This window comes from Microcaecilia unicolor, chromosome 2 (genome assembly GCF_901765095.1).
Source record: "Microcaecilia unicolor chromosome 2, aMicUni1.1, whole genome shotgun sequence".
NCBI lineage: Eukaryota > Metazoa > Chordata > Amphibia > Gymnophiona > Siphonopidae > Microcaecilia > Microcaecilia unicolor.
The window spans coordinates 658,289,542-658,314,549 of NC_044032.1; the positions used below are offsets into that span (position 1 = coordinate 658,289,542).

At 44.9% G+C, this 25,008-nt stretch overlaps 1 protein-coding gene across 2 annotated transcripts in view; it reads right to left on the reverse strand.

The window, feature by feature from the left end:
• Positions 1–4,711: 4,711 nt before the first annotated feature.
• Positions 4,712–25,008, reverse strand: part of MYOZ2 (myozenin 2) — a 116,863-nt gene continuing 96,566 nt past the window's right edge. For both annotated transcript variants that reach the window (XM_030192721.1, XM_030192720.1), the window contains 2 exons: positions 12,931–13,111; positions 4,712–5,083 (listed from right to left, as the gene is read on the reverse strand). In XM_030192721.1, coding sequence (XP_030048581.1) covers positions 4,852–5,083; positions 12,931–13,111 — 413 coding nt within the window. In that variant the 3' untranslated portion in view covers positions 4,712–4,851. The remainder of the gene's footprint in view (positions 5,084–12,930; positions 13,112–25,008) is intronic.

The window sequence follows — 25,008 nt, forward strand, 5'->3', positions numbered from 1 at the left end:
CCAGTTGAGTGTTCTCACCTCCAATGCCAGCCTATTCAGATGGGGAGCCCATTATCTCCACCACTCTACACAGGGCCACTGGTTGAGAGTGGAGGCTTCCTGGTCCATCAGTAGATTGGAACTTCGAGCTGTCTGGAGAACTCTATTAGCCTTTATGTCTCTTCTTTGCGGTAGGCCGATGCGCATGCTCTCAGACAATGTCACAGCTGTGACAAGGAGAGACAAAGAGTGTATCTTTAGGCCAGAAGACACATCTTTTTCAGTGGGAAGAATTGAACATTCTGATGACTTCAGCATCTCACATAGTGGGTTCACTGAATTCACAAGCGTATTTCCTCAGCAGATTGTCTCTGGACCCGGGGGAATGGCAACTGTCAAAACTACAGTCAAGTCTACATTTCGCCTCATTTCCAGACAGTGGTGCCTTCCGGATCTGGACCTCATAGCATCCAGACTCAATGCGCAAGTACACATTCTACAGCCGCTTCAGGGAGAAAGACTCCCTAGGAATGGATGCACTGGTACAGCTCTGACTGTCAGATGGCCTCCTTTATGTGTTTCTTCTATGGTCTTTCATGGGAAGGACATTGCACAGGATTGCGTGTCATCCCGGGAAGGCTGTTCTTGTAGCTCTGGAATGGCTCAGACATCCTTGGTACGTGGATCTCATCCTTCTTCAAATCGCTCCTTGATTGACTTCCTCTACAGACGGGCTTATTGCACTAAGGTCCAGTACTTATGGAGGCTCCCTCCTGCTTTGGTCATATGGCCTGGCTCTTGAAAGGGTGTGATTGAGGAAGAAGGGTTACACAGATGATATTGTTACTATCTTGCTGCAAACCCGAAAGCAGTCCACTTCTTCTTCTTATGTTAGAGTGTGGAGAACTTTTGAGAGCTGGTTTGCACAGAATGGTGTTTCTCCATTTTATGCTTCCTTGTCTCAAATTGTATCCTTCCTTCAGGAGGGATTCGGCTTGACTCCTAATTCACTCAAGGTTCAGGTGGCAGTGTTGGTGTGTGATAGGGGCAAGATACAGAATGCCTCATTGGCTGCTCACCATGATATAGTGTGATTCCTCAAAGGAGTCACTCATCTGAGTCCCCCTCTCCGCAATATTTGTCCTCAGTGAAGTCTTCAAGTGGTTCTTAAGGCTCTTCAGTCATCCCCCTTTGAGCCCCTTTGTTCAGCAACTATCAAAGATCTTACTTTAAAGGCAGATATTTTATTTGCCATTTCATCAGCACAGAGAGTTTCAGGCTCTCTTTTGCAGGGATCCCCTTCTCCGCTCTTCTGGCTTGGTGTCATGGTTGTGCCCCTGTTGCATGCTCTCACTCATCTCGCCACCTGGTGGTCAGACCTGGTGGCTGCGATGGACTGTCTGTTTGCTGTTTCCCATGTTCCAGAAGTCATGCTGGTCCGGTCCGGATCTTCCAGCCTTCTAGACTGTCTTGGGATTTTTGGAACTTAGCAGCACCCTTACCTGGTGAACTCCCTTGTATGTTGCGGTTCCTGCCCTGAATGCTTGCTTTGCCTGTTTTTGACCCTGCTTGTGTTCCTGGATTATTCTACAGTTTGCTGCCTGCCAAGACCCTGCCTGTTTCCTGGTTTATTCTACAGTTTGCTGCCTGCCAAGACCCTGCGTGTTTCCTGGTTTATTCTACAGTTTGCTGCCTGCCCAAGTCCCTGCTTGATTCCTGGTTTTCTACTGATTTCCGCCAGCCTATAGACTCTGTTTGGTTCCTGGTTTCCCTGCTGCTTGCTGCCTGCCGGTAAGACTCTGCTTGATTCTTGGACTATTCTGCTGCTGCTTAGTGCTCCTGTTCCAGTCCAGCTACTCCAGTCCGGCCTGTCTGTCTGTGGTCTGCCTTGCCTCCTGTTTGGGTGATTTGCCTGCCGCTCCTTGGCAGTGGCCCAAGGGCTCACAGACCCAGTGTGTCGTGTGAAGCGTGACACTTGGGAGTTTCCATACAGACAGTTCCATCCTTTTTGACATAGACTGTATCTCCTTTTCATGTCAATCAGACTGCGTTTCTTCCTTCTTTTCCGGGGAGGTCTATTCTTCAGAATACGCTTGCCTGTGACTGTTGGATGTGAAGCATGTTTATGCACTATCTTACCGCTACCAACAATTTCATGCGGTCTGATCATCTTTTTGTCCTCTTTGTAGGACCCCAGAGGGGTTTTCCAGCCTCCAAATTAAGAGTGGCTCGATAGTTTAAGGATGCTATTTCTTCAGCTTACATTCTGAGGGGTAGATCTGCTCCCATGCACATCAAGGCTCATTCTACTTGGTCTTTGGTGACTTCTCTGGCAGAGTCTAGGGCAATTCTGTTGGCAGAGACCTGTCTGTCAGTGACATGGTCTTCTTCTCATTCCTTTTGTTAGGCATTACTGTTTGGATGTGTCTGCTCGAGCAGATGCTTCCTTTGGGGCCACGTTTCTAACTACAGGGATATCACAGTCCCTCCCCTCTGAAGGATTGCTTTTGTACATTCCATTTGTCTGGACTGATCCATGGGACACAATGGAAGGAAAAATTAGTTAATTATCTGATAATTTTCTTTCCTTTAGTCCCAAAGGATCAGTCCAGTGTCTGCATTTCTGTGATGTTTTTTGTTTTTCTGGGTTCTATGTAATTTTGGGTTTGTATTGTTCTGGTTCCATTATTTCTAAGGCACACGTTTGCCCTTTATGTCATAGTTCTTTTTCTGTCTAGAGGCTGGAGTTTTTTCTCTAGAAGTCACGCATTCACTGCTTTGCTATTGAATACTGGCTTATTTGCTAAGTACTGGAGCTTATGAGGCACAACTCATTAGAGTTCTCTATCTCCACCTGCTGGTGGATGGTCACAACCCATTTGTCTGTACTGATCCTGTGGGACTAAAGGAAAGAAAATTATCAGGCAATTAACTAATTTTTCCATGTAGAATCTGGGGGCAATTGCGCATATATTTCTATAGAAAACCAGCACATATGTGCATCTGTACGAGCTATGTGCTCAGTGTTAGAAGATACACACAAAAATGCCTTCATGTGTAAATGGAAGGGGACGTTTACTGGGGAGGAGAATAGGCAGAGCATTTATGTATGTATAAGTTATGTGCTGAAGAGCCGCATTTAGGCATTAACAATTACACCAGCCTGGCATACCTGGGTGCACCTAAATGTAGGCCTCCATTCTAAATGCCAGAGGGCCCTTGGTTTCTGGAATTGTGGCACTTGGGGGCTCAGACAGGATAAAGATGGGAAGCAATGCTGTGGGAAGAGTGCAATGTAAACTTTATAGACATATAACAGTGTTCTTCTCAACAAAACCCAGTAGAGTCTGGATGGAACTGAATCACCCATAAAAATTCTGGTAACACATCAAAGAAACTCTTGTCTCTGTGTATGTTAGGGACGTGGATAAATGTTCTGGGTCTGAAACACGCTGTGTGTGCGTTTATGAAGGTTCAGAATGCCATATATTTGTACCAGTGGTGGAGGAATCCTGATTCTCTGCAACTTGTATTAGCTTTTATTGGGCCAGGTACAGAAGTTCTCCGGACCTTACAGACCTAATCTTGTAAATGACCTTAAAAGCTGATTCACAGAATCATTTCAGATAACACAGATCTTATAAAGAAAGGTATCAGAACCTGCAGATTGCAGGCTTTTAATTGAAACACCTTGCTTTCTAACTCTTTGTGTGGAATCCCAAGCCATAAAGTTCCTTATTTACAAAGACAGGTAGGGGTGCCTTGGGGAAGCATGTTTTCAGGTGCTTATTTTAACGTGAGTGGCAGAAATCAGGTGTGCAATTTTTGTCACCCAACAGCATGCTTCTGTTTTTAAGCATATTTTACTCTGCCCAAACTGCATCTGTAAACACCTAAAAGGCAATGTATAAAGACTGCCTATCTGGAACCTGTGTAACCAGTATATACACGGGTATGCCTCCAGGTGCAAGCACTTATGCCAGCCATAGAGCTGGTGTACATGCCTAAAATTCATGTTGCTTGCCCCTGTGTGAATGCCCAGCGGCATTTACCCACATACCTGGCTCATCCCATCAAAGCCTGTACTCTTATACTGCCTGCTGTTTTCTAAGAGGGACTTGAGAAAACTACTCCCCAAAGGTCCTGAATTTCTATAAGGTGGAGTACGTGCTGACAATGCTCATGAGAGCTGCCATGGGACACACATTTTGTAGGGAGATATTTGGCCAGTTTTGTTTTTAAGCTCTCATTCCAATGAATCATGGCATTTGTAATCTTATTATATTTGAAACAGGAGTGAAGTGTCAAAAAGACAGGACTAATATCTCCTTTCCAGATACTGAATTGTGCAGTATCTCTTGCATGAAAATCCTGTGTGTGGCTCCTTTCACGTTTCTTTTGAGCGATAGCATAGTCTGGGCATTTCTTAATCCTGTGCATTAGATTTTGCACATCCTCAAACTTGGCAGATAGTCAAGGAAATGGCAAAGCTGCTGCACTACATCCCCTTTCTAACTTCACCAAGTTTAGCTAATGTCTGATCCTGACACCTTTGTTCCTGCCCTTTCTTATCTTCCAAAAAAATGTACATGTGTTTGACAGCTTTGAAAGCTATCATAATGGGTTGTTCTTTCTTAGGAATATACTTCTCTTATCCAGTCAAAAAGCTCCTTTGCTCCACTAAGGTTTGATATGACGTACTGTAACACTTAAAAATCAAAGTTTGTTTAGGGAAAGTACATAATATCACTTTATTTATCATTAAATTGGATCCCCAGGAAAGGGACCCTGCTTCAGACATGTGCATGTGCATTGCAAGTTGGTATCTCCAAAGCCATGTATTGCTGCTGGGACCAACACAGCTGTTGTCCCTTATAGATCCTCCGTTTCTGGAACGGTGGTGCTTGGGGACTGGGAGAGGATGATGATTGGTGTGTTCTGGGACAACCAGCCCTGAGCCATTCTGTTGAAGGAGCGCCTGGACCATAGAGGGTTCACAAGGATAGAGAGTGAAGGGTCATTCAGCAGACGAAAGTTAAAGTCGGGCACCTTGTAGGTAACCAATCTTGATGCCTTCTCAAAACCACCAAAGGGAATGGCTGCCCTGTGGATATCAGAAAACAGTTAAACTTTTCTTACAATAATAAATATCTCATAAGTATTTACTGTCTTTAAAAGCAACGGACCACCTCATGTCTAGCTAGAGTAGCTAGTATTATTCCATCATCTCCCTCCGAAAAACTCTTCCGATCTGAAGCACAAACCCATAGCATATACCTCTGGATTCTAGAAACGTATGCCTACAGCCAGATCCCATCCACCCCTAGCACAACTCTTTAACTCTTCATTTATAGTCACTATTCTAATTAGGATAACAAGAGGAGTGTTTTCATTAGAGTTGTCATTAATTACATTTAATTAGTTTCTGGGAAGCAAACACTAAATAAATTACTCATTATACCATATAATCTTAAAGCTCTTCATATTTTTCTAATATCTCTAGTACCTGAAGAAGTTTTAATTAAACAACTCTATAATACTAAGATGCAGACAGCAGTCCAGCAGCGAGAGGGGTGCTATCCAGTCTTTTCCACTTAGTGTCACTTGTATGATTATCTCCTAGTTGGTGAGAGGTTATATGTGTGTGCTCAATTCAAAGAGCTCCAAGCTCTAAGAAAACGAGTCTGTTCTCTTAGAGGCTAGAGTAGCAGACTTGGAGGAGCTGAGGGAGACAGAGAGGTACATAGAGGAGGCCTACAGGGCCGTTGTAGAGAAGTCCTACCAAATGTCTGGCAACCCCAGTGCTGCCTTGGAGGAGGGAGGCATCCTAAATTGACAGCATCACCTTGGTGAAGTTGGAAATAATCCTTTTGTCAGGACCAGCCCTCCAGGGGATGCAATATCCTCTCATACCGAGGATGTGTCTTCAGGAGCTTCTGTCCAGGAGGGAAGGGTTAGGACTGCTGTTGTAGTTGGTGATTCGATTATTAGGCATGTATAGCTGGGTGGCTGGTGGACATGAGGATCACCTGATGACTTGCCTGCCTGGTACGAAAGAGGCGGACCTCACGCTTCACCTAGATAGGATTTTCAATAGTGCTGGGGAGGAGTTGGCTGTCTTGGCACATGTAGGTACCAATGGCATAGGAAAATGTGGGAGGGAGGTTCTGGAAGCCAAATTTAAGCTCCTAGGTAGAAAACTGAAATCCAGATCCTCCAGGGTAGCATTTTCAGAAATGCTCCCCATTCCATGCGCAGGGCCCAAGATCTCCGGAGTCTCAATGCATGGATGAGACGATGGTGCAGGGACGAGGGTATTAGATTTCTTAGGAACTGGGCAACATTCTGGGGAAGGGGAAACATTCCGAAAGGATGGGCTCCTCCCTAACCAAGGTGGGACCAGGCTGCTGGCATTGGCATTTAAAAAGGAGATAGAGCGACCTTTAAACTAGAAACTGGGGGAAGGCTGACAGTCGTTCAAAAGCACATGGTTCAGAATAAAGTATCTTTCAAAGATATCACCAAAACAGAGAAGATAGGGCATCCCGACAGCGAGAGCATAGTAGGCCAGGAGTCTTTAAATAAAAAGCAGACAGAATTTCAAGATTGCACATTATCACTGTCAACTGCTGAGCAAGATGTAAATAGGAACAACAAACATAGTTTGAAATGCCTATATGTGAATGCCAGAAGCCTAAGAAATAAAATGGGAGAGTTAGAATATATTGCACTAAATGAAAAATTAGATATAATAGGCATCTCTGAGACCTGGTGGAAGGAAGATAACCAGTGGGACACTGTCATACCAGGATACAAATTATATCGCAGTGATAGGGTTGATTGAATTTGTGGAGGGGTAGCATTATATGTTAAGGAGAGCCTTGAATCAAATAGACTAAAAATTCTACAGGACACAAAACACATCTTGGAATCCCTATGGATTGAAATTCCATGTGCTAAAGGGAAAAGGATAGTGATAGAAGTCCATCCACCTGGCCAGGATAAAGAGACAGATGTAGAAATGTTATCAAAACTTAGGGAGGCTAACAAACTGGAAAACACAATAATAATGGGTGATTTCAATTACCCCAATATTGCTTTATGGAGCAGCTGGTTCAGGAGCCAACAAGAGGAGGAACAATTCTAGACCTAGTCCTTAGTGGAGCGCATGATTTGGTGCTGGGGCATCTTGATAACACTGATCATAACATGATCAGATTTGATATAAGCTCTGGAGTAAATAAACACAAGAAATCCAATACGGTAGCGTTTAACGTTTTTCGAAAGAGAAGGATGCCCATCTTTCGACACAAATCGGGAGATGGGCGTCCTTCTCCCAGGGTCGCCCAAATCGGCATAATCGAAAGCAGATTTTGGGCGTCCCCAACTGCTTTCTGTTGCGGGGCAAACAAAGTTCCCGGGGGCGTGTCAGAAGCGTAGCGAAGGCGGGTCTTGGGCGTACCTAACACATGGGCATCCTTGACCCATAATGGAAAAAAGAAAGGTCGTCCCTGACAAGCACTTGGATGACTTTACTTGGTCCTTTTTTTTTTTTTATGACCAAGTCACGAAAAGGTGCCCGAACTGACCAGATGACCACCGGAGGGAATCGGGGATGACCTCCCCTTACTCCCCCAGTGGTCACTAACCCCCTCCCACCCTCAAAACATTTTTTTTAAATATTTTTTTACCAGCCGCTATGCCAGCCTCAAATATCATACCCAGCTCCATGACAGCAGTATACAGGTCCCTAGAGCAGTTTTAGTGGGTGCAGTGCACTTCAGGCAGGCAGATCTGGGCCCATCCCCCCCTACCTGTTACACTTGTGGTAGTAAATGTGAGCCCTTCAAAACCCACCACAAGCCCACTGTACCCACATCTAGGTGCCCCCCTTCACCTGTAAGGGCTATGGTAGTGGTGTACAGTGGTGGGTAGTGGGTTTGGGGTTTTTTTTTTTTTGGGGGGGGGCTCAGCACACAAGGTAAGGGAGCTATGTACCTGAGAGCAATTTCTGAAGTCAACTGCAGTGCCCCCTAGGGTGCCCGGTTGGTGTCTTGGCATGTCAGGGGGACCAGTGCACTACGAATGCTGGCTCCTCCCATGACCAAAGGGCTTGCATTTGGTCGTTTCTGAGATGGGCATCCTTAGTTTCCATTATTGCCGAAAATCAGGAACGACCAAGTCTAAGGATGTCTATCTCTAGGGACGACCTAAATGTCAAGATTTGGGCGTCCCCGACTGTATTATCAAAATGAAAGATGGATGCCCATCTTGTTTCGATAATAGGAGTTCCCCGCCCCTTCGCCGGGACATCCTGCGAGGACGTCCTCAGGAAAACTTGGGTGCCCCTTTCGATTATGCCCCTCAACGATAAAAGAATAACAGTGAACTTAGAGGAGCAGCTGTGAAGGTCAAAAATTTATATCAGGTGTGGATGCTGTTCAAAAATATCATCCTGGAAGCCCAGATCAATTATATTCCATGTATTAAAAAAGGAGGAAGGCAGACCAAATGACAGCCGACATGGTTAAAAAGAGAGGTGAAAGAAGCTATTAGAGCTAAAAGAAAATCCTTCAGAACATAGAAGAAGGATGCGACTGAAAATAATAGGAAACTACATTAAAGAATGGCAAATCAAATGCAAAGTGCTGATAAGGAAGGCAAAGAGAGACTCTGAAAAGAAAATTGCATTGCAGGCAAAAACGCACAGTAAAAACTTTTTAAAGTATATTAAAATTAAGAAGTCAGCAAAAGAATTGGTTGGATGGCTAGATGACTGAGGGGTAAAAGGGGCACTCAGGGAAGATAAGGCCATAGTGGAGAGAATAAATGAATTCTTTGCTTTGGTCTTCACTGAGAAAGATGTGGGAGAGATACCGGTGCTAGAAATGGTATTCAGTGCTGACGAGTTAGAGAAACTGAATCAAATCTCTATAAACCTGGAAAATGTAATGGGGCAATTTGACAAATTAAAGAGTAGAAAATTGCCAGGACCATATGGTATACATCCCAGAGTATTGATAGAACTGAAAAATGAACTTGCAGAACTATTGTTAGTAATATGTAATTTATCTTTAAAAACAAGCATTGTAACAGAAGATTGGAGGGTGTCCAATGTTACGCCAATTTTTAAAAAGGGTTCCAGAGGAGATCTGGGAAATTACAGACAGGTGAGCCTGATGTCGGTGCCGGACAAAATGGTAGAGACTACTATAAAGAACAAAATTACAGAGCATATTCAAAAGCATGGATTAATGAGACTTAGAGGCTCATTTTCAAAGCACTTAGCCTCCCAAAGTTCCATAGAAACCTATGGAACTTAGCCTCCCAAAGTGCTTTGAAAATATGCCTCAAAGTCAACATGGATTTAGTGAAGGGAAATCTTGTCTCACCAATTTACTACATTTCCTTGAAGGTGTGGACGAACATGTGGACAAAGGTGAGCTGGTTGATATTGTATATCTAGATTTTCAAAAGGCAATTGACAAAGTACCTCATGAAAGACTCCAGAGGAAACTGGAGAGTCATGGGATAGGAGGTAGTGTTTTACTGTGGATTAAAACCTGGCTAAAGGATAGAAAACAGAGAGTAGGGTTAAATGGTTAGTATTCTCAATGGAGAAGGGTAGTTAGTGGGGTTCCCCAGGGGTCTGTGTTGGGACTGCTGCTTTTTTAACATATTTATAAATGATCTAGAGATGGGAATAACTATTGAGATAGTTAAATTTGCTGATGACACTAAGTTATTCAAAGTCATTAAATCGCGGGAGGATTGTGAAAAATTACAAGAGGACCTAACGAGACTGGAGCATCTAAATGGCAGGTGACGTTTAATGTGAGCAAGTGCAAAGTGATACATGTGGGAAAGAGGAACCCAAATTATAGCTACGTCATACAAGGTTCCACGTTAGGAATCACGGACCAAGAAAGGGATCGAGGTATCGTCGTTGATGATATGTTGAATCCTTCTGCTCAGTGTGCTGCTGCGGCTAAGAAAGTAAATAGAATGTTAGGTATTATTAGGAAAGGAATGGAAAATAAACACAAGGATGTTATAATTTGTATCGCTCCATGGTATGACCGCACCTTGAATATTGTGTTCAATTCTGGTCGCCGCATCTCAAAAAAGATATAGTGGAATTAGAAAAGGTGCAGAGAAGGGCGACGAAAATGATAAACGGGATGGGACGACTTCCCTATGAGGAAAAGCTAAAGCAGCTAGGGCTCTTCAGCTTGGAGGAAAGGCAGCTGAGGGGAGATATGATAGATGTCTATAAAATAATGAGTGGAGTTGAATGGGTAGATGTGAAGCGTCTGTTTACGATTTCCAATAATACTAGGACTAGGGGGCATGCAATGAAGCTACAATGTAGTAAATTTAAAATGAATTGGAGAAAATTTTCTTCACTCAACGTGTAATTAAACTCTGGAATTCATTGCCAGAGAATGTGGTAAAGGCGGTTAGCTTAGTGGAGTTTAAAAAAGGTTTAGATGGCTTTCTAAAGGAAAAGTCCATAGACCATTATTAAATGGACTTGGGGAAAATCCACTATTCCTGGGATAAGCAGTATAAAATGTTTTGTATTTTTGTGGGATCTTGCCAGGTATTTGTCACCTGGATTGGCCACTGTTGGAAACAGGATGCTGGGCTTGATGGACCTTTGGTTTTTCCCAGTATGAGTTATCTACTCATCCTCCTAGCTCTTTGAGATCACTGTAGATTGTGCCAATTTTAAACAAGTTCTCAATATGAGTTGCTCTCACTTCTTGCCACAACTCACTCAAATAGTGCTTCAGATCTCAAAGAACAGAGTATGCTTTACTGCCACCCTGTTGTTCATCAGCTGAGGCTTTGGACTCACCCTTCAATACTGACTCATGCTGCAGAAAGACATGTTGTGAGCCAGTCCGAACAGAAAGGACTTAACAAGGACCTGGGGTTCCTAGCCCATTATAAACCATAAAGCTGTATGTCTCTGTTGATCACCCCACCCCTCACCTATCCACACCCATCCTGTTAGAATATCAATGATATGCTTTGATGTCCCCATGCATACCTCCGACCCACCCCCATCCTCCCACCCTGTCAGACTGTCATAGTAATGCTTGAATGTTTTCACTTATATACACTGTCAGCTAGCACATTTGCTTATTTCCGATCTGACGAAGAAGGGCAACCTTCGAAAGCTAATCAAGAAATGTATTAAGTTATGTCCAATAAAAAAGGTATCATCTTATTTTCTTTTCCATGTTTTATTTTGTTTGATTTCTATTGATAACCTTAAGAGTGGACTAACACGGCTACCACACTCCTCTTCTTGAGATATGGCGACCAGAACTGAATGTAGTACTCAAGGTGCGGTCGCACCATGGAGCGATACAGAGGCATTATAGTATTTTCAGTCATATTCACCATCCCGTTCCAAATAATTCCTAGAATCCTGCTTGCTTTTTTAGCCACTGCTGCACACTGAGCAGAAGATTTCAGCGTATTATCTACAACGACACCTAGATCTTTTTCTTGAGTGCTGACTCCCAAGGTGGACCCTAGCATCAGGTAACTATAATTCGGATTATTCTTTCCAATGTGCATCACTTTGCATTTGTCCACATTAAATTTCATCTGCCATTTGGATGCTCATTCTTCCAGTTTCCTAAGGTCTTCCTGCAATATTTCACAGTCTGCACATGTTTTAACAATCTTGAATTTGTCAAAAGCTTTCTGAAAATCCAGATATACTACATCAACTGACTCACCTTTATCCACATATTTATTTACACCTTCAAAGAAATGAAGCAAGTTGGTGAGGCAAGACTTCCCTCGGCTGAACCCATTCTGACTCTGTCCCATTAAACCATGTTTATCTATGTATTCCGTAATTTTATTCTTTATAATCGTTTCCACTATTTTGCCCAGCAGGAGTAACTGAGTGAGTGTGTGCTGGTCGAAATCTAAAATACAGGTGTACATGAAAGCTCCACCCCTAAATGCCCAGATGGATGTCACAAAAAATGTAGGTGCTATGACCATTTAAGAATACAAATCACCATTCTACAAGTTCCAGACACTTCTCAAATTACCTACAATCGATACGATTCTGTCACAGCTTTGTGTATGATTGGTTATAGGGGTACCTCTACAGGCTGCCCAAAATTAGATGTTGCATGCGAAGTGTGAATTCTATATAGACAAGTTTGCTCATAATTGTTCTAGAATACCAGTGTCTACAGTTACGCGCAAGCACTTACGGTAGCTCAATGTTGATGTAAACGCTGGTACCTAAGTGCCGTCACTTATAACCTCTTACCCGCGCCTGCCTCTCCCATATCCACATCCCTAGTGATGTGCTAAACATTATAGAATGCTGCAATTACACCTATAACTGCAAATTAACACCAATCATTGATTGTTAATGCAATTAGTAGCTAATTTAATCAGTGGCATACCTAGCTTCGTTACCCCCTGAGCGGAGCACCCTCTTCTCCAGATGTGTCACTCCCCTTCCCTCTTCCAAGCAAGAGGGTGCACTGAGAAGTCGCTCGGCTGTCAGCTCTGCCAGTCCCCTGTGCTGGAACAGAAAGTTCACAACTGCTCAGTGTACCCCTTTCTGCCTGCACTTGAGGTGGACTGCACCTACCACCCCACCCTTGTTACACCACCGAATTTAATTAAGCTACGCCATAACTGGCAGTATTTCTATAACTTTATGCATTAATGTAAAATTGGTCATGCAAGATTATAGAATTAGTGGGGTAGTGTTTTATGAGGTACAATATATAGCTGGTTTCGTTTATCCAACCTAGCTATACCTTCCTTTCTGTAAGGTTTTTCAGGTCTATTTAAGGGTTCTCTTACTGTCTAATTCATCATAGTCCTTGTATAAATCATAAAAAGTAAGATGTCCCCTGATGTAACTGTCCCTGTGTTGTAAGCAGAGCCCACTGCAATCACCTGTTAAAACTCCTGTAGTCCGGGAGCAAGGACTGCTCTGGCTTTGGCATCATGGCACAGAAAGCCTCCAGGAGCTCGGGATCATTGGCTATGGCTTCTTGCCAGGGGGACTGATAGTACTTGGGTACTGAAGTGGTGTTGAATCGTTCACAAGGGACTTCCTTCAGGGGACCAGAATACCCTGTATAGAGAAAAAGGATCTCCTTAGACTCTGCCGCTATTATCTCCATATTTAATTATTTATTCAAATTTTCAACCACCTTGCTGACTAGAAATAAGGTAATGTCAACAGAATGTACAATACAAAAGCACAAAAATTACAGCAATATATGCAAAGAATAACAAAAACAAATATCACAAAGCATCCATATGTTTATCCAGTTAATCCTTCCTGTAGTAGACAACTATGGCCAGGCCACAGCCTTTTCCAGTATTAATTAGTTGCAGATGAGTTAAACGCAGAATTGAAAAGATGCAGTTCAGATAGAAGCAACGGTGGTCAGCACTGCTGAGTAATCTGGCACTACAATGTTTTATTGTCTTAATTTCATCCCCCCCCCCCCCCCCCAATTCTAACATATAAAACAAGTCTGGGATCTAACAATGGCATACCATATGCCACTGCAGCAGGAGTTGGCAGCCTTTTTTGGTCTATATAAATATCAGTGATGTTGCTATGCTGGAGGGGGTTGAATGGTCTCCCTTGCTCATGTCATCACTGATGGAGGTGGAGAACAGGCCCCCAAATTCATGTGCTATATTACCAACTCCTTGCCATCTGGAAACGTTTCAGAATTCACAGACCAGCAGTTATCCCAAAGATGAGTCAACCAAACAGGTGGGTGACATCATCCAATGCAACCAAAACAGACGGGTCTCAGAAAAACCCAGAAGGGTTTTCTCAACATGTGTGGGACTTCTGTGCAGCTACTATTTGACAAGTCCTCTCAGTTTATTTTGTTTGAGCTTTCAAAAAAAAAAATTTTTTTTTGCTGCGTCTAGGAATGTTTTTTCCACATCTTTTAAGAGACTTTCTTTCTCCTCATTCCAGTTTGTATTCTCTGTGTTCCTTAGAGTTTGAGGGAGTTTCTTCTGCTCTCAAAACTGAGTTTGTTTGACATGCCTGACTTCAAAATATGCCCCAGTGGTTTAGATATTTTTGCTTACTCAGTTTAATATTTGGATACCTCAGATATCCATCATAGATACCCACCAAAATGTTATCACTGCCTAGGACTTAGCATGCTCTCTCTAACTGCAGCCACTGCGCCATGATGTTGCTGAGGGTAAGACAATTTAGGAACTACAGGATGAAGGATCTTCAGCCTTTCTATTAGAGCCTTCCTCACCAAACGGTGATAACAAGATTCTCCGAGAACAAGCAGGCCTGTGTATTCTCACACATGGATAATGCGATCCCGCGTTGCATGGTGCAGAGCTTATGACAACCTGAAAAGGGCTCTGTGAAGCGTGAGACATGCTCCACCATGCATGCGCGAGTGCCTTCCTACCTGCCGCAAGAGTGCAATTACCGTAGTTCTTTTTATGCCACGGTGAGGAGTGGCTGCTCTTCATAACTCGGTCTGAGAAGAGCTTTTTTGTGCCGTTGTGATGATTTTTCACAGTGATTTTAGTGTGCCCATGTTCTCGTTTTCTTTCTCATTTCCCTTATTGTCTTAATTTAAATTTTTTCCCAATTTTAAGTTTCCTTTGTTTTCTGCATCATCAGGCTGCTCTTAGGCCTTGACTTCAGTCGGGTTCTCCTGTTTCTTTTCCTCTGGTGCCTTTCCCCTTTTTGTGGCACCATTGCTTCATTTGATTTGGCTAAGAGGTTTTTCCTTCCACGTCCACTCAAGTTCCCAGTGGCTTTAAGTGCTGTACCCTGTGCACTAGAACCATCTCTGGTAAGGACACCTATTCTTGGTGTCTTCAGTGCCTAGGGCCTGATCATAGTCCTTCTAATTGTGTCCTGTGTCTTTGTATGAAGAAAAGGACTCAGTTAACCAGAGAGGCTCAACCGAGCCTGGTCCGAATCCTCAACGTTAGCATCAACATCAGCAGCGGCGGCGGCATCGATGTCAGGAATTGCATCGGCATCAGTAGCATCAGTGTGTATGACTGCAAGACCTGTGGACACTGGGAGTAGTTGTGCGTCGATTGGGTCTCTACCTGCCTTGACACCAACTGCTGTGCAGGGCCCCCAGGACTGACCAACTGCGGCGACATGAGGATTTGACATTGTCCTCGTTGGCATCAAGGAGCCTCAATGACCGGCATTGATATCAGTCCCCCTCGATGCAAGGTGCCAGGAACTCCAGGGCGCCGAGGGACTCGGCACCCAAGAAGCCTTGGAACCGGGAGGACTGCTCCCTCTCCAAACAAGAGGTGCCAGTGCAGAGGTCTCCAAGCAGCCAGGACCAGCCTCCCACCTCGACCCCAGCGATTATGCAGTCTGTCTCTGAACCAACGCTAGAGCTTTACCGGTGACGGCCCTCGATGAGCTCAACTGGGCCTCGCTCCCTGAGCTTCTGGTTGGCTTCCTGCTTGTGCCTACCATGCCTTCCATTGCGGCCCTGCTTGCCCTCAGACTTCGGTGCGGCCTCTGATGCCGGTGTTGGGTGCGGCCCTGATGTTGACTGCCACCCAGGCCCATACCCCCTCAACATTGATGGAGGAAGCTTTGCCAGAGTTGAGACAGGATTCTCCTCGATTCCCCTCTCGAGGACATCGTTCCTTTATGTCCATTCAGGCTCAGTCTCAGCTCTCAGATCAGGAGTTTTTGACTGACACAGATGAGGAGTGCTCATGAGAGTTGGAGGAGGATCCATGGTATTTCTCGAAGGACGAGTCCTATGGCATCCCTCTAACCCGTCCCCTCCACAGGAAGGGAGAAAGTCTCCTCCTGAGAGACTTTCCTTTTCCTATTTTGTCAAGGAAATAGCAGCTGCTATTTCATTTCCTTTGGAGGTGGAGGACAAGCCCAGGGCCAAGATGCTCAAGGTCCTGGACTACAAGCCTCCTTCTATAGAAGCTGTGACTGTACCACTGTATGAGATCCTGCAGGATGTCCTCGTGCAGAACTGGGTCCCCTCTGTCAGTCCTGGTACTGCCCATGAAGATCGATTCCATGTACCGGATTCACAGCACCTCTGGGTTTGATAAGCCTCAGTTGTCTCATCCACTCCCTTGTGGTTGAATCTGCTCTCAAAAGGGCCAAGAGATCTAGGGACTATGCTTTGGTGCCCATGGGCAGAGAAGCTAGAACGTTGGACTCTTGTGGGAGGAAGATGTTACAAGCCTCTATGTTCATGGCATGTATACAATCATACCTGGTCTTCATAAGTGTTTATTTGCAGAACTTGTTGCGCAAGATGCTTGATTTGGCTGATTCTGTCGCTCCAGAGCAGGCCGTTACTTCGCCAGTTGGCCAAACAGCAGAAGGCGTGTTGTAAGTTCTTGGCCAGGGGTGCCTACAACACTTTTGATGTGGCATCCATGATCTCTGTCCAAAGTATAGTGATGCACTAACTCTCATGGCTGCGTGTCTCTGACTTGGAACCTGTACTTCAGCAGAGGTTGGTGGATGCCCCGTGCAGGGGGGATAATCTTTTTGGAGAGAAGGTTGAGGAGGTTGCTGACCAAATCAAGAAACACACTAATACCATCTCTTCTTTCTCCCACCAGGCACCTTCTGCATCTGCCTCCTCCTCTAGGAGAACTTTTGGCAAGTTGAAAAGTTGTAGCACGATATGAGGAATTTTCAGAGTTATTGATTTTGATGGAATCAGATACAAATGTATATATATAAAATATACAGCTGCAAAGAATTTTATCAGATAAACTGGTCTGACTTTCACCTTCCCCCTGGAGACTGCTGATAACAAAAGCTAGCCGGGTGGATACTTATAGTCAATCACCACATCACCAAAGAAAAAAAATCTGCATATTGACAGCAATCACAGAGACTGGAGTTAACAAAAGATAGCGAAACTCCACCTAATCTGACAAAAGAAGCCTACCTACGCTAGACAATAACTCTTTTAATCCTGTATCTACCAGCAGATGGCCAGAACAGAAACTCTTATGATATCATTAAAACATGTGACCAGTTCCATTCTCTATCTCAAAACTAGATGGAACCAGTTTTCAGCTATCCCTGAGTTTTCATTGGATCAAGTACACTCCACCTGACTTCAGCCTATGGCCCAACAAGAAATTATAAAAAGCCTGGAAAATTCTCAGTTCGCTCTCTCTCTGCCTCTTTGTCCTCTCTGCTATATAAGTACATAAGTATTGCCATACTGGGACAGACAAAGGTCCATCAAGCCCAGCATCCTGTTTCCAACAGTGGCCAATCCAGGCCACAAATACCTGGCAAGATCCCAAAAAAGTACAAAACATTTTATACTGCATATCCCAGAAATAGTGTTTTTCCCCCAAGTCCATTTAATAATGGTCTATGGACTTTTAGACTCCCCAGTCTCGTAAGGTCATCTTGTGATTTTTCACAATCCTCCCGCAATTTAACGACTTTGAATAACTTAGTGTCATCAGCAAATTTAACTACCTCAGTAGTTATTCCCATCTCTAGATCATTTGTAAATATCTTTAAAAAGCAGCAGTCCCAACACAGTCCCCTGGGGAACCCCACTAACTACCCTTCTCCATTGAGAATACTGACCATTTACTCTCTGTTTTCTATCTTTTAACCAGTTTTTAATCCACAATAGAACACTACCTCCTATCCCATGACTCTTTAATTTTCTCTGGAGTCTTTCATGAGGTACTTTGTCAAACACCTTCTGAAAATCCAGATACACAATATCAACCTGCTCACCTTTATCCAACTTTCTGAGAAGTTCAGAGAGAAGAGGACATTTCTCTGGTAATTGAACGCTATTTTGCTTTGTGCTTTGGGAACTTAAAGATTGAGGTTTAAAGGAGGAATTGTAGGTTAGTGTTAGGCAAAATAAAAATATAAAAATCAAATTTTATCAACTAATCTCCATAGTCTTTTCCACTTAGTTTTAAAAACTTTGTACCACAGCATTAACAGATAGAATCTAGCAGGCACTGCAGGATCTAGTTTAGTCTTAGTGAGATTGGTGAGGCAAGATTTCCCTTCACTAAATTCATGTTGACTTTGTCTCATTAATCCATGCTTTTGAATATGTTCTGTAATTTTGTTCTTAATAATAGTCTATACCATTTTGCCCGGAACCAACATCAGGCTCACTGGTCTATAATTTCCCGGATCTCCTCTGGAACCTATCGACGTTACATTGACCACCCTCCAATCTTCCGGTACCACGCTCGATTTTAAGGATAAATTACATATTACTAACAATAGTAACATACATAGTAACATAGTAACATAGTAGATGACGGCAGAAAAAGACCTGCATGGTCCATCCAGTCTGTCCAACAAGATAAACTCATATGTGTATACCTTACCTTGATTTGTACCTGCCTTTTTCAGGGCACAGACCGTACAAGTCTGCCCAGCAGTATTTCCCGCCTCCCAACCACCAGTCCCGCCTCCCATCACCGGCTCTGGCACAGACCGTATAAATCTGCCCTCCACTATCCTCGCCTCCCAACCACCAACCTCTCTTCCCCCACCTGCTCCGCCACCCAATTTTGGCTAAGCTTCTGAGGATCCATTCCTACTGCACAGGATTCCTTTATGCAGTAGGAATGGATCCTCAGAAGCTTAGCTCATTTTTCAGTTCTATCAGTACTCTGGGATGAATACCATCCGGTCCAGGATATTTGCTACTCTTCAGTTTGCAGAACTGTCCCATTACATCCTCCAGGTTTACAGAGAATTCATTAAGTTTCTCCGACTCGTCAGCTTCGAATACCATTTCTGGCACTGGTGTCCCACCCAAATCTTCCTCGGTGAAGACCAAAGCAAAGAATTCATTTAATCTCTCCGCTACGGCTTTGTCTTCCCCGATCGCCCCTTTTACTCCTCGGTCATCTAGCGGTCCAAACGATAAGGAAGGCTAAGAGGGACTTTAAAAAAAAGATTGCGTTGGATGCCAAAACACTTGGAGGGGCATAATCTAACGGGACGTCCAAGTTTTCCTGAGGGCGTCCTCGCAGGATGTCCCCGTGAAGGGGCGGGGAAACCCGTATTATCTAAACAAGATGGGTGGCCAGCTTTCTTTTCGATAATGCGGTCAGGGACGCCCAAATCTCCACATTTAGGTCAACCTTAGAGACGGTCATCCCTAGAGATGGTCGTCCCCGATTTTTGGCGATAATGGAACCCGAGGACGCCCATCTCAGAAATGACCAAATCCAAGCCTTTTGGTCATAGGAGGAGCCAGCATTCATAGTGCACTGGTCCCCCTGCCATGCCAGGACACCAACTGGGCACCCTAGGGGGCACTGTAGTGGACTTCACAAATTGCTCCCAAGTGCATAGCTCCCTTACCTTGTGTGCTGAGCCCCCCAAAACCCACTCCCCACAACTGTACACCACTACCATCCCTTAGAGATGAAGGGGGCACCTAGATGTGGGTACAGTGGGTTTGTGGTGGGTTTTGGAGGGCTCACATTTACCACCACAAGTTTAACAGGTGGGGGGGGGGATGGGCCTGGGTCCGCCTGCCTGAAGTGCACTGCAGTACCCACTAAAACTACATAAGTACATAAGCACTGCCACGCTGGGAAAAGACCAAAGGTCCATCAAGCCCAACACTCTGTCTCTGACAGCGGCCAATCCAGGCCCCAAGAATCTGGCAAAAACCCAAAATTTAATAACGATCAATAGACTTTTCCTTCAGGAATCTGTCCAGACCCCCTTTAAACTAAGCAAGGCCAGCTGCCATCACTACCTTCTCCGGCAATGAGTTCCAGAGTCTAACTACGCGCTGAGTAAAGAAAAACTTCTCCAATTTGTTTTAAACCTACCACATTCTAATTTCATCTTGTGTCCCCTGGTTCTATTATTGTTAGAAAGCGTAAACAAACATTTCACATCTGTCCACTCTACCCCACTCATTATTTTGTAGACCTCTATCATATCACCCCTCAGCCACCTTTTCTCCAGGCTAAAGAGTCCTAGCCTTCTTAACCTCTCCTCATAAGGTAGTCATCCCATCCCTTTTATCATTTTTGTTGCCCTTCTCTGCCCTTTCTCCAATTCCTTTATATCTTTTTTGAGATGAGGCGACCAGAACTGAACACAATACTCCAGGTGCAGTCGCACCATGGAGTGATATAACGGCATTATAACATCCTCATGCTCGGTACTCGGACCAGGTTCTGCTTGGTGGCCGGACAACCCCGGGTTTCACCTGCGCTGACTGCTGTTCCCCAGAGGTTGAGCCCCTAGGTGCGGGATGCCTGCAGGACTTATGAGATGGAGCTGGAATTGGGGTGGTGAATGTATCAGCCAGGCAGCCAGCAGGCAAGAGAGTGATCCAGGTACAGGCAAAGTCAACAGGCAGGCAGCAGGCAGGGGCGTAATCCAGGTACAGGCAATGTCAATAGGCAAACAACAGGCAAGAGAGTAATCCAAGCACAGGTAAAGTCAATAGGCAGGCAGCAGGTCAAGAGAGAAATCCAGGTACGGGCAAAGTCAGAAGGCTGGCAGCAGGTCAAGAGAATAATCCAGGTACAAGCAAAGTCAGCAACGAGGGACAAAGTAGAGAAGAAGCACACTACTGAACAAGTAACACCTACCAATGTAGAAGCCGAAGCATGGAGTCCAGAAGGAGCTCAGCTTATAAAGTGCTGGCGTCTGACATCAGCAGGGACCAGCAGGGAGAAGGAGCACAGCCATAGGACAAGAGCAGGGGAAGGAGGAATCAGACGACCAATAGGAGAGAAGCAAGGGAAGCCAGGCAAAGAGAGAGAGCAGACTCAGGTGGGTGGAAGCAAAATAATCAAGGAGCCTGGAAGCCAGGCAGAGAGAGAACAGACCCAGGTGCATGGAAGCAAAGCAAGAAGAACTACACACACATGGCTCAGGACTGTGCCAGTCAAGTGTGCGTGTTGACGGGACCCCGCGCAGCCTGAGGACGCTGCTTGTGTTGAGGTAGGGGACATGACATTAACATATTTATAAATGATCTAGACATGGGAGTAACTAGTGAGGTAATTAAATCTGCTGATGACACAAAGTTATTCAAAGTTGTTAAATCACCCACCACAAAGGGATTTCGGCATCATCGTTGATGATACATTGAAACCCTCTGCTCAGTATGTGACAGCGGCTAAGAAAGCAAATAGAATGTTAGATTTTATTAGGAAAGGAATGGAAAACAAAATGTGGACTTTATATTGCCTTTATATCGCTCAATGATGCAACTGCACCTTGAATATTGTGTTCAATTCTGGTCTCCGCATCTCAAAAAAGATATAGTAGAATTGGAAAAGGAACAGAGAAGGGCGATGAAAATGATAAAGGGGATGGAACGACTTCTCTATGAGGAAAGGCTAAAGCATCTAGGGCTCTTCAGCTTGGAGAAAAGACGGCTTAGGGGAGATATGATAGAGGTCTATAAAGTAATGACTGGAATGGAACAGGTGAATCACTTGTTTACTCTTTCCAAAAATACTAGGACTAGGGGGAACGCAATGAAGCTACAAATTAGTAAATTAAAATGAATCAGAGAAAATATTTCCTCACTCATCATGTAATTAAACTCTGGAATTCATTGCCAAAGAATGTAGTAAAAGCAGTTAGGGTTGTAGGGTTTAAAAAAGGTTTGTATGGCTTCCTAAAGGAAAAGTCAATAGACCATTATTAAAATGTGTTACGTCTGTGGTCGTGACCCCTCTGTCAGTCAGCTCAGGAGCTGGCTTCTTTTCTGCATGGTTGTGTTTGTGTTCCAAGCTTCACTTTGAGGTTGAGTGTGTATTTCCTGTCTCTGTCCTGTAGGGTTTCCACTTCCTCTGTGGTTCAAGCCTCACTTTGGGATCTGTGTATTTCCTGTCTCTGTTCTGTTATAAGGAACTGGTTCACTTGCATTCAGGATCTTTGCAATGCCAAAGGTCCCCAGGTTAGTCGGTGTGCAGTAGCACTTCTGCCTTGCTCTAGCCTTTGGGCACTTCTGTGACTTGTTTTCTTATTAAGGTGTCTGTGTGCACTTCTGCCTTTAGCCTTAGTTCTGTTGTTTGTCTATCTGTTTGCTTTGTGTCCTGCCTAGTCTGCCTTGCTTCTCTTTAGCTTCAGTTCCTTACTGTTTGTATCTGCCGTGCTTGTCTTTAGCTTCAGTTCCTTTCTATTTGTATCTGCCTTGCTTGTCTGCAGCTCTAGCTTCCTTGCTGGTTGTAGCTGCCCTGGTAGTCTTTAGCTCCAGTTCCTTCCTGCTTGCCTCTGCCTGGCAAGCCTTCAGCTTTGGCTCTGTCCCTGCTTGTCTGTCTTTTCCCTGGTAGTCTTTAGCTTCAGTCCCCTCCTGTTTGTATCTGCCCTACCCTGCTTCTGTCTGCCCTGTATCCTGAATCCTGTTCCAGTGAAGCCAAGCCCAGTCCGTTCCTGTATTTGGTTCCACTCCAGTCAAGCCAAGCTTGTTCTAGTATCCTACTACTACTACTACTACTATTTAACATTTCTAAAGCGCTACTAGGGTTACGCAGCACTGTACAATTCAACATAGACCAAGTCCATTCCAGTATTTGGCTCCACTCCACTCCAGTCAAGCCAAGCTTCTTCCAGTATCCGGTTCCAGTGAAGCCAAGCCAAGTCCATTCCAGTATTTGGCTCCACTCCACTCCAGTCAAGCCAAGCTTGTTCCAGTATCCGGTTCCAGTGAAGCCAAGCCAAGTCTGTTCCAGTATCTGTTTCCAGTCCGGCCAAGCCAAGTCCGTTCCAGCTTTTGGCTCCATCCCAGTCAAGCTAAGCTTGTTCCAGTATCTGACTCTAGCCAAGCCAAGTGCATCCTGAATCCTGTCCAGTCTTTCTTGGGGGTTTTGCCTCCTGTTGCCGCTCGCCGACAGTAGGCCAAGGGTTCACATTGTTCCAGAGTTTACTCCTGGTTGTTTAAAGCCTGGGAACGTGACAAAATGGACTTGGGGAAAATCCATTGCTTATTTCTTGGATAAGCAGCATAAAATGTATTGTACTTTTTGGGGATCTTGCCAGGTACTTGTGAACTGGATTGGCCAGTGTTGGATGCTGGGTCTGATGGACCTTCAGTCTGTTCCAGTAACGCAATACTTATGTACTTATGCACTTCAGTGGTGGACAATTTGGGACTTCCATTCCAAATTCCTCAGCCACAAAAAGTGCTGATGACGTATGCATCTCTTCTGGGATGGGGAGCTGATGTAAATGGGCTTCCCACTCAGGGTGCTTAGTCCACCCAGGAATTGAATCTTCAGATCAATCTCCTCGCGCTTCGGGTGATCTGGAACGCTCTAACGACTTTCAGAGATTGGTTATCTCGCCAAACTGTTTTCATCCAAACAGACAATCAGGTTGTAACGTATTACACCAACAAGCAAGGAGGCACCGGATCACGCTCTCTGTGTCAGAAGGCCATCCAGATGTGGCATTGGGCTTGCCAACACGGCATGTTCCTTCGAGCCATTTCTGGTGGGCACAAACAATACCCTGGCTGACAGGCTGAGCAGGATAATGGAACCACACAAGTGGTCTCTCTATATGGGCATAGCCTGTAAGATATTCCGAGCATGGGGCATCCCTTCGGTGGATCTTGTTGCCACTCAGATCAACCATAAGGTCCCTCAGTTCTGTTCCAGGCTTCAAGCCCACAACAGATTAGCGAAACTTTGTTGAAACTCAAGCAAGACCATGGAACCATGATTCTGATCACAGCAGATTTGGTTCCCTCTTCTTCTGGAGTTATCCTTCGAAGAACCGTGGAGATCGAAGTATTTTACTACTACTACTTAACATTTCTAGAGCGCTACTAGGGTTACGCAGCGCTGTACAAAATAAACCAAGAAGGACGGTCCCTGCTCAAAGGAGCTTACAATCTAAAGAACGAAATGTCAAGTTGGGGCAGTCTAGCTTTCCTGGGTAGAGGTGTAGAGGTTAGTTGCCGAAAGCGACATTGAAGAGGTGGGCTTTAAGCAGAGATTTGAAGATGGGCAGGGAGGGGGCCTGGCGTATGGGCTCGGGGAGTTTGTTCCACGCGTGGGGTTTGGCGAGGCAGAAAGGGCAGAGCCTGGAGTTGGCGGTGGTGGAGAAGGGTACTGAAAGGAGGGATTTGTCTTGAGAGTGGAGGTTACGGGTAGGAACGTAAGGGGAGATGAGGGTTGAGAGGTAGGGAGGGGCTGCAGATCGAGTACATTTGTAGGTTAGTAGCAGAAGCTTGAATTGAATGCGGTACCTGATCGGAAGCCAATGAAGTGACTTGAGGAGAGGGGTGATATGAGTGTATCGGTTCTGGCGGAATATAAGACGTGCAGCAGAGTTCTGAACGGACTGAAGGGGGGATAGGTGGCTAAGTGGGAGACCAGTGAGGAGTAGGTTGCAGTAGTCAATGCGAGAGGTAACGAGAGAGTGGATGAGAGTACGGGTGGTGTGCTCAGAGAGGAAAGGGCGGATTTTGCTAATGTTGTAGAGGAAGAAGCGGCAGGTCTTGGCTATCTGCTGGATATGCGCCGAGAAGGAGAGGGAGGAGTCGAAGATGACACCGAGGTTGCGGGCAGATGAGACGGGGATGATGAGGGTGTTATCAACCGAAATAGAGAGTGGAGGTAGAGGAGAAGTGGGTTTGGGTGGGAAGACAAGAAGTTCGGTCTTGGCCATGTTCAGTTTCAGGTGGCGGTTGGACATCCAGGCAGCAATGTCGGATAAGCAGGCCGATAATTTGGCCTGGGTTTCCGCAGTGATGTCAAGTGTGGAGAGATAAAGCTGAGTGTCGTCAGCATAAAGATGATACTGGAAGCCATGAGATGAGATCAGGGAGCCCAGGGAAGAGGTGTAGATAGAGAAAAGAAGGGGTCCAAGGACAGAACCCTGAGGGACTCCGACAGAGAGCGGTATAGGGGTGGAGGAAGAACCATGAGAGTGTACTCTGAAGGTACGATGGGAGAGATAGGAGGAGAACCAGGAGAGGACAGAGCCCTGGAATCCAAAAGAGGACAGTGTGT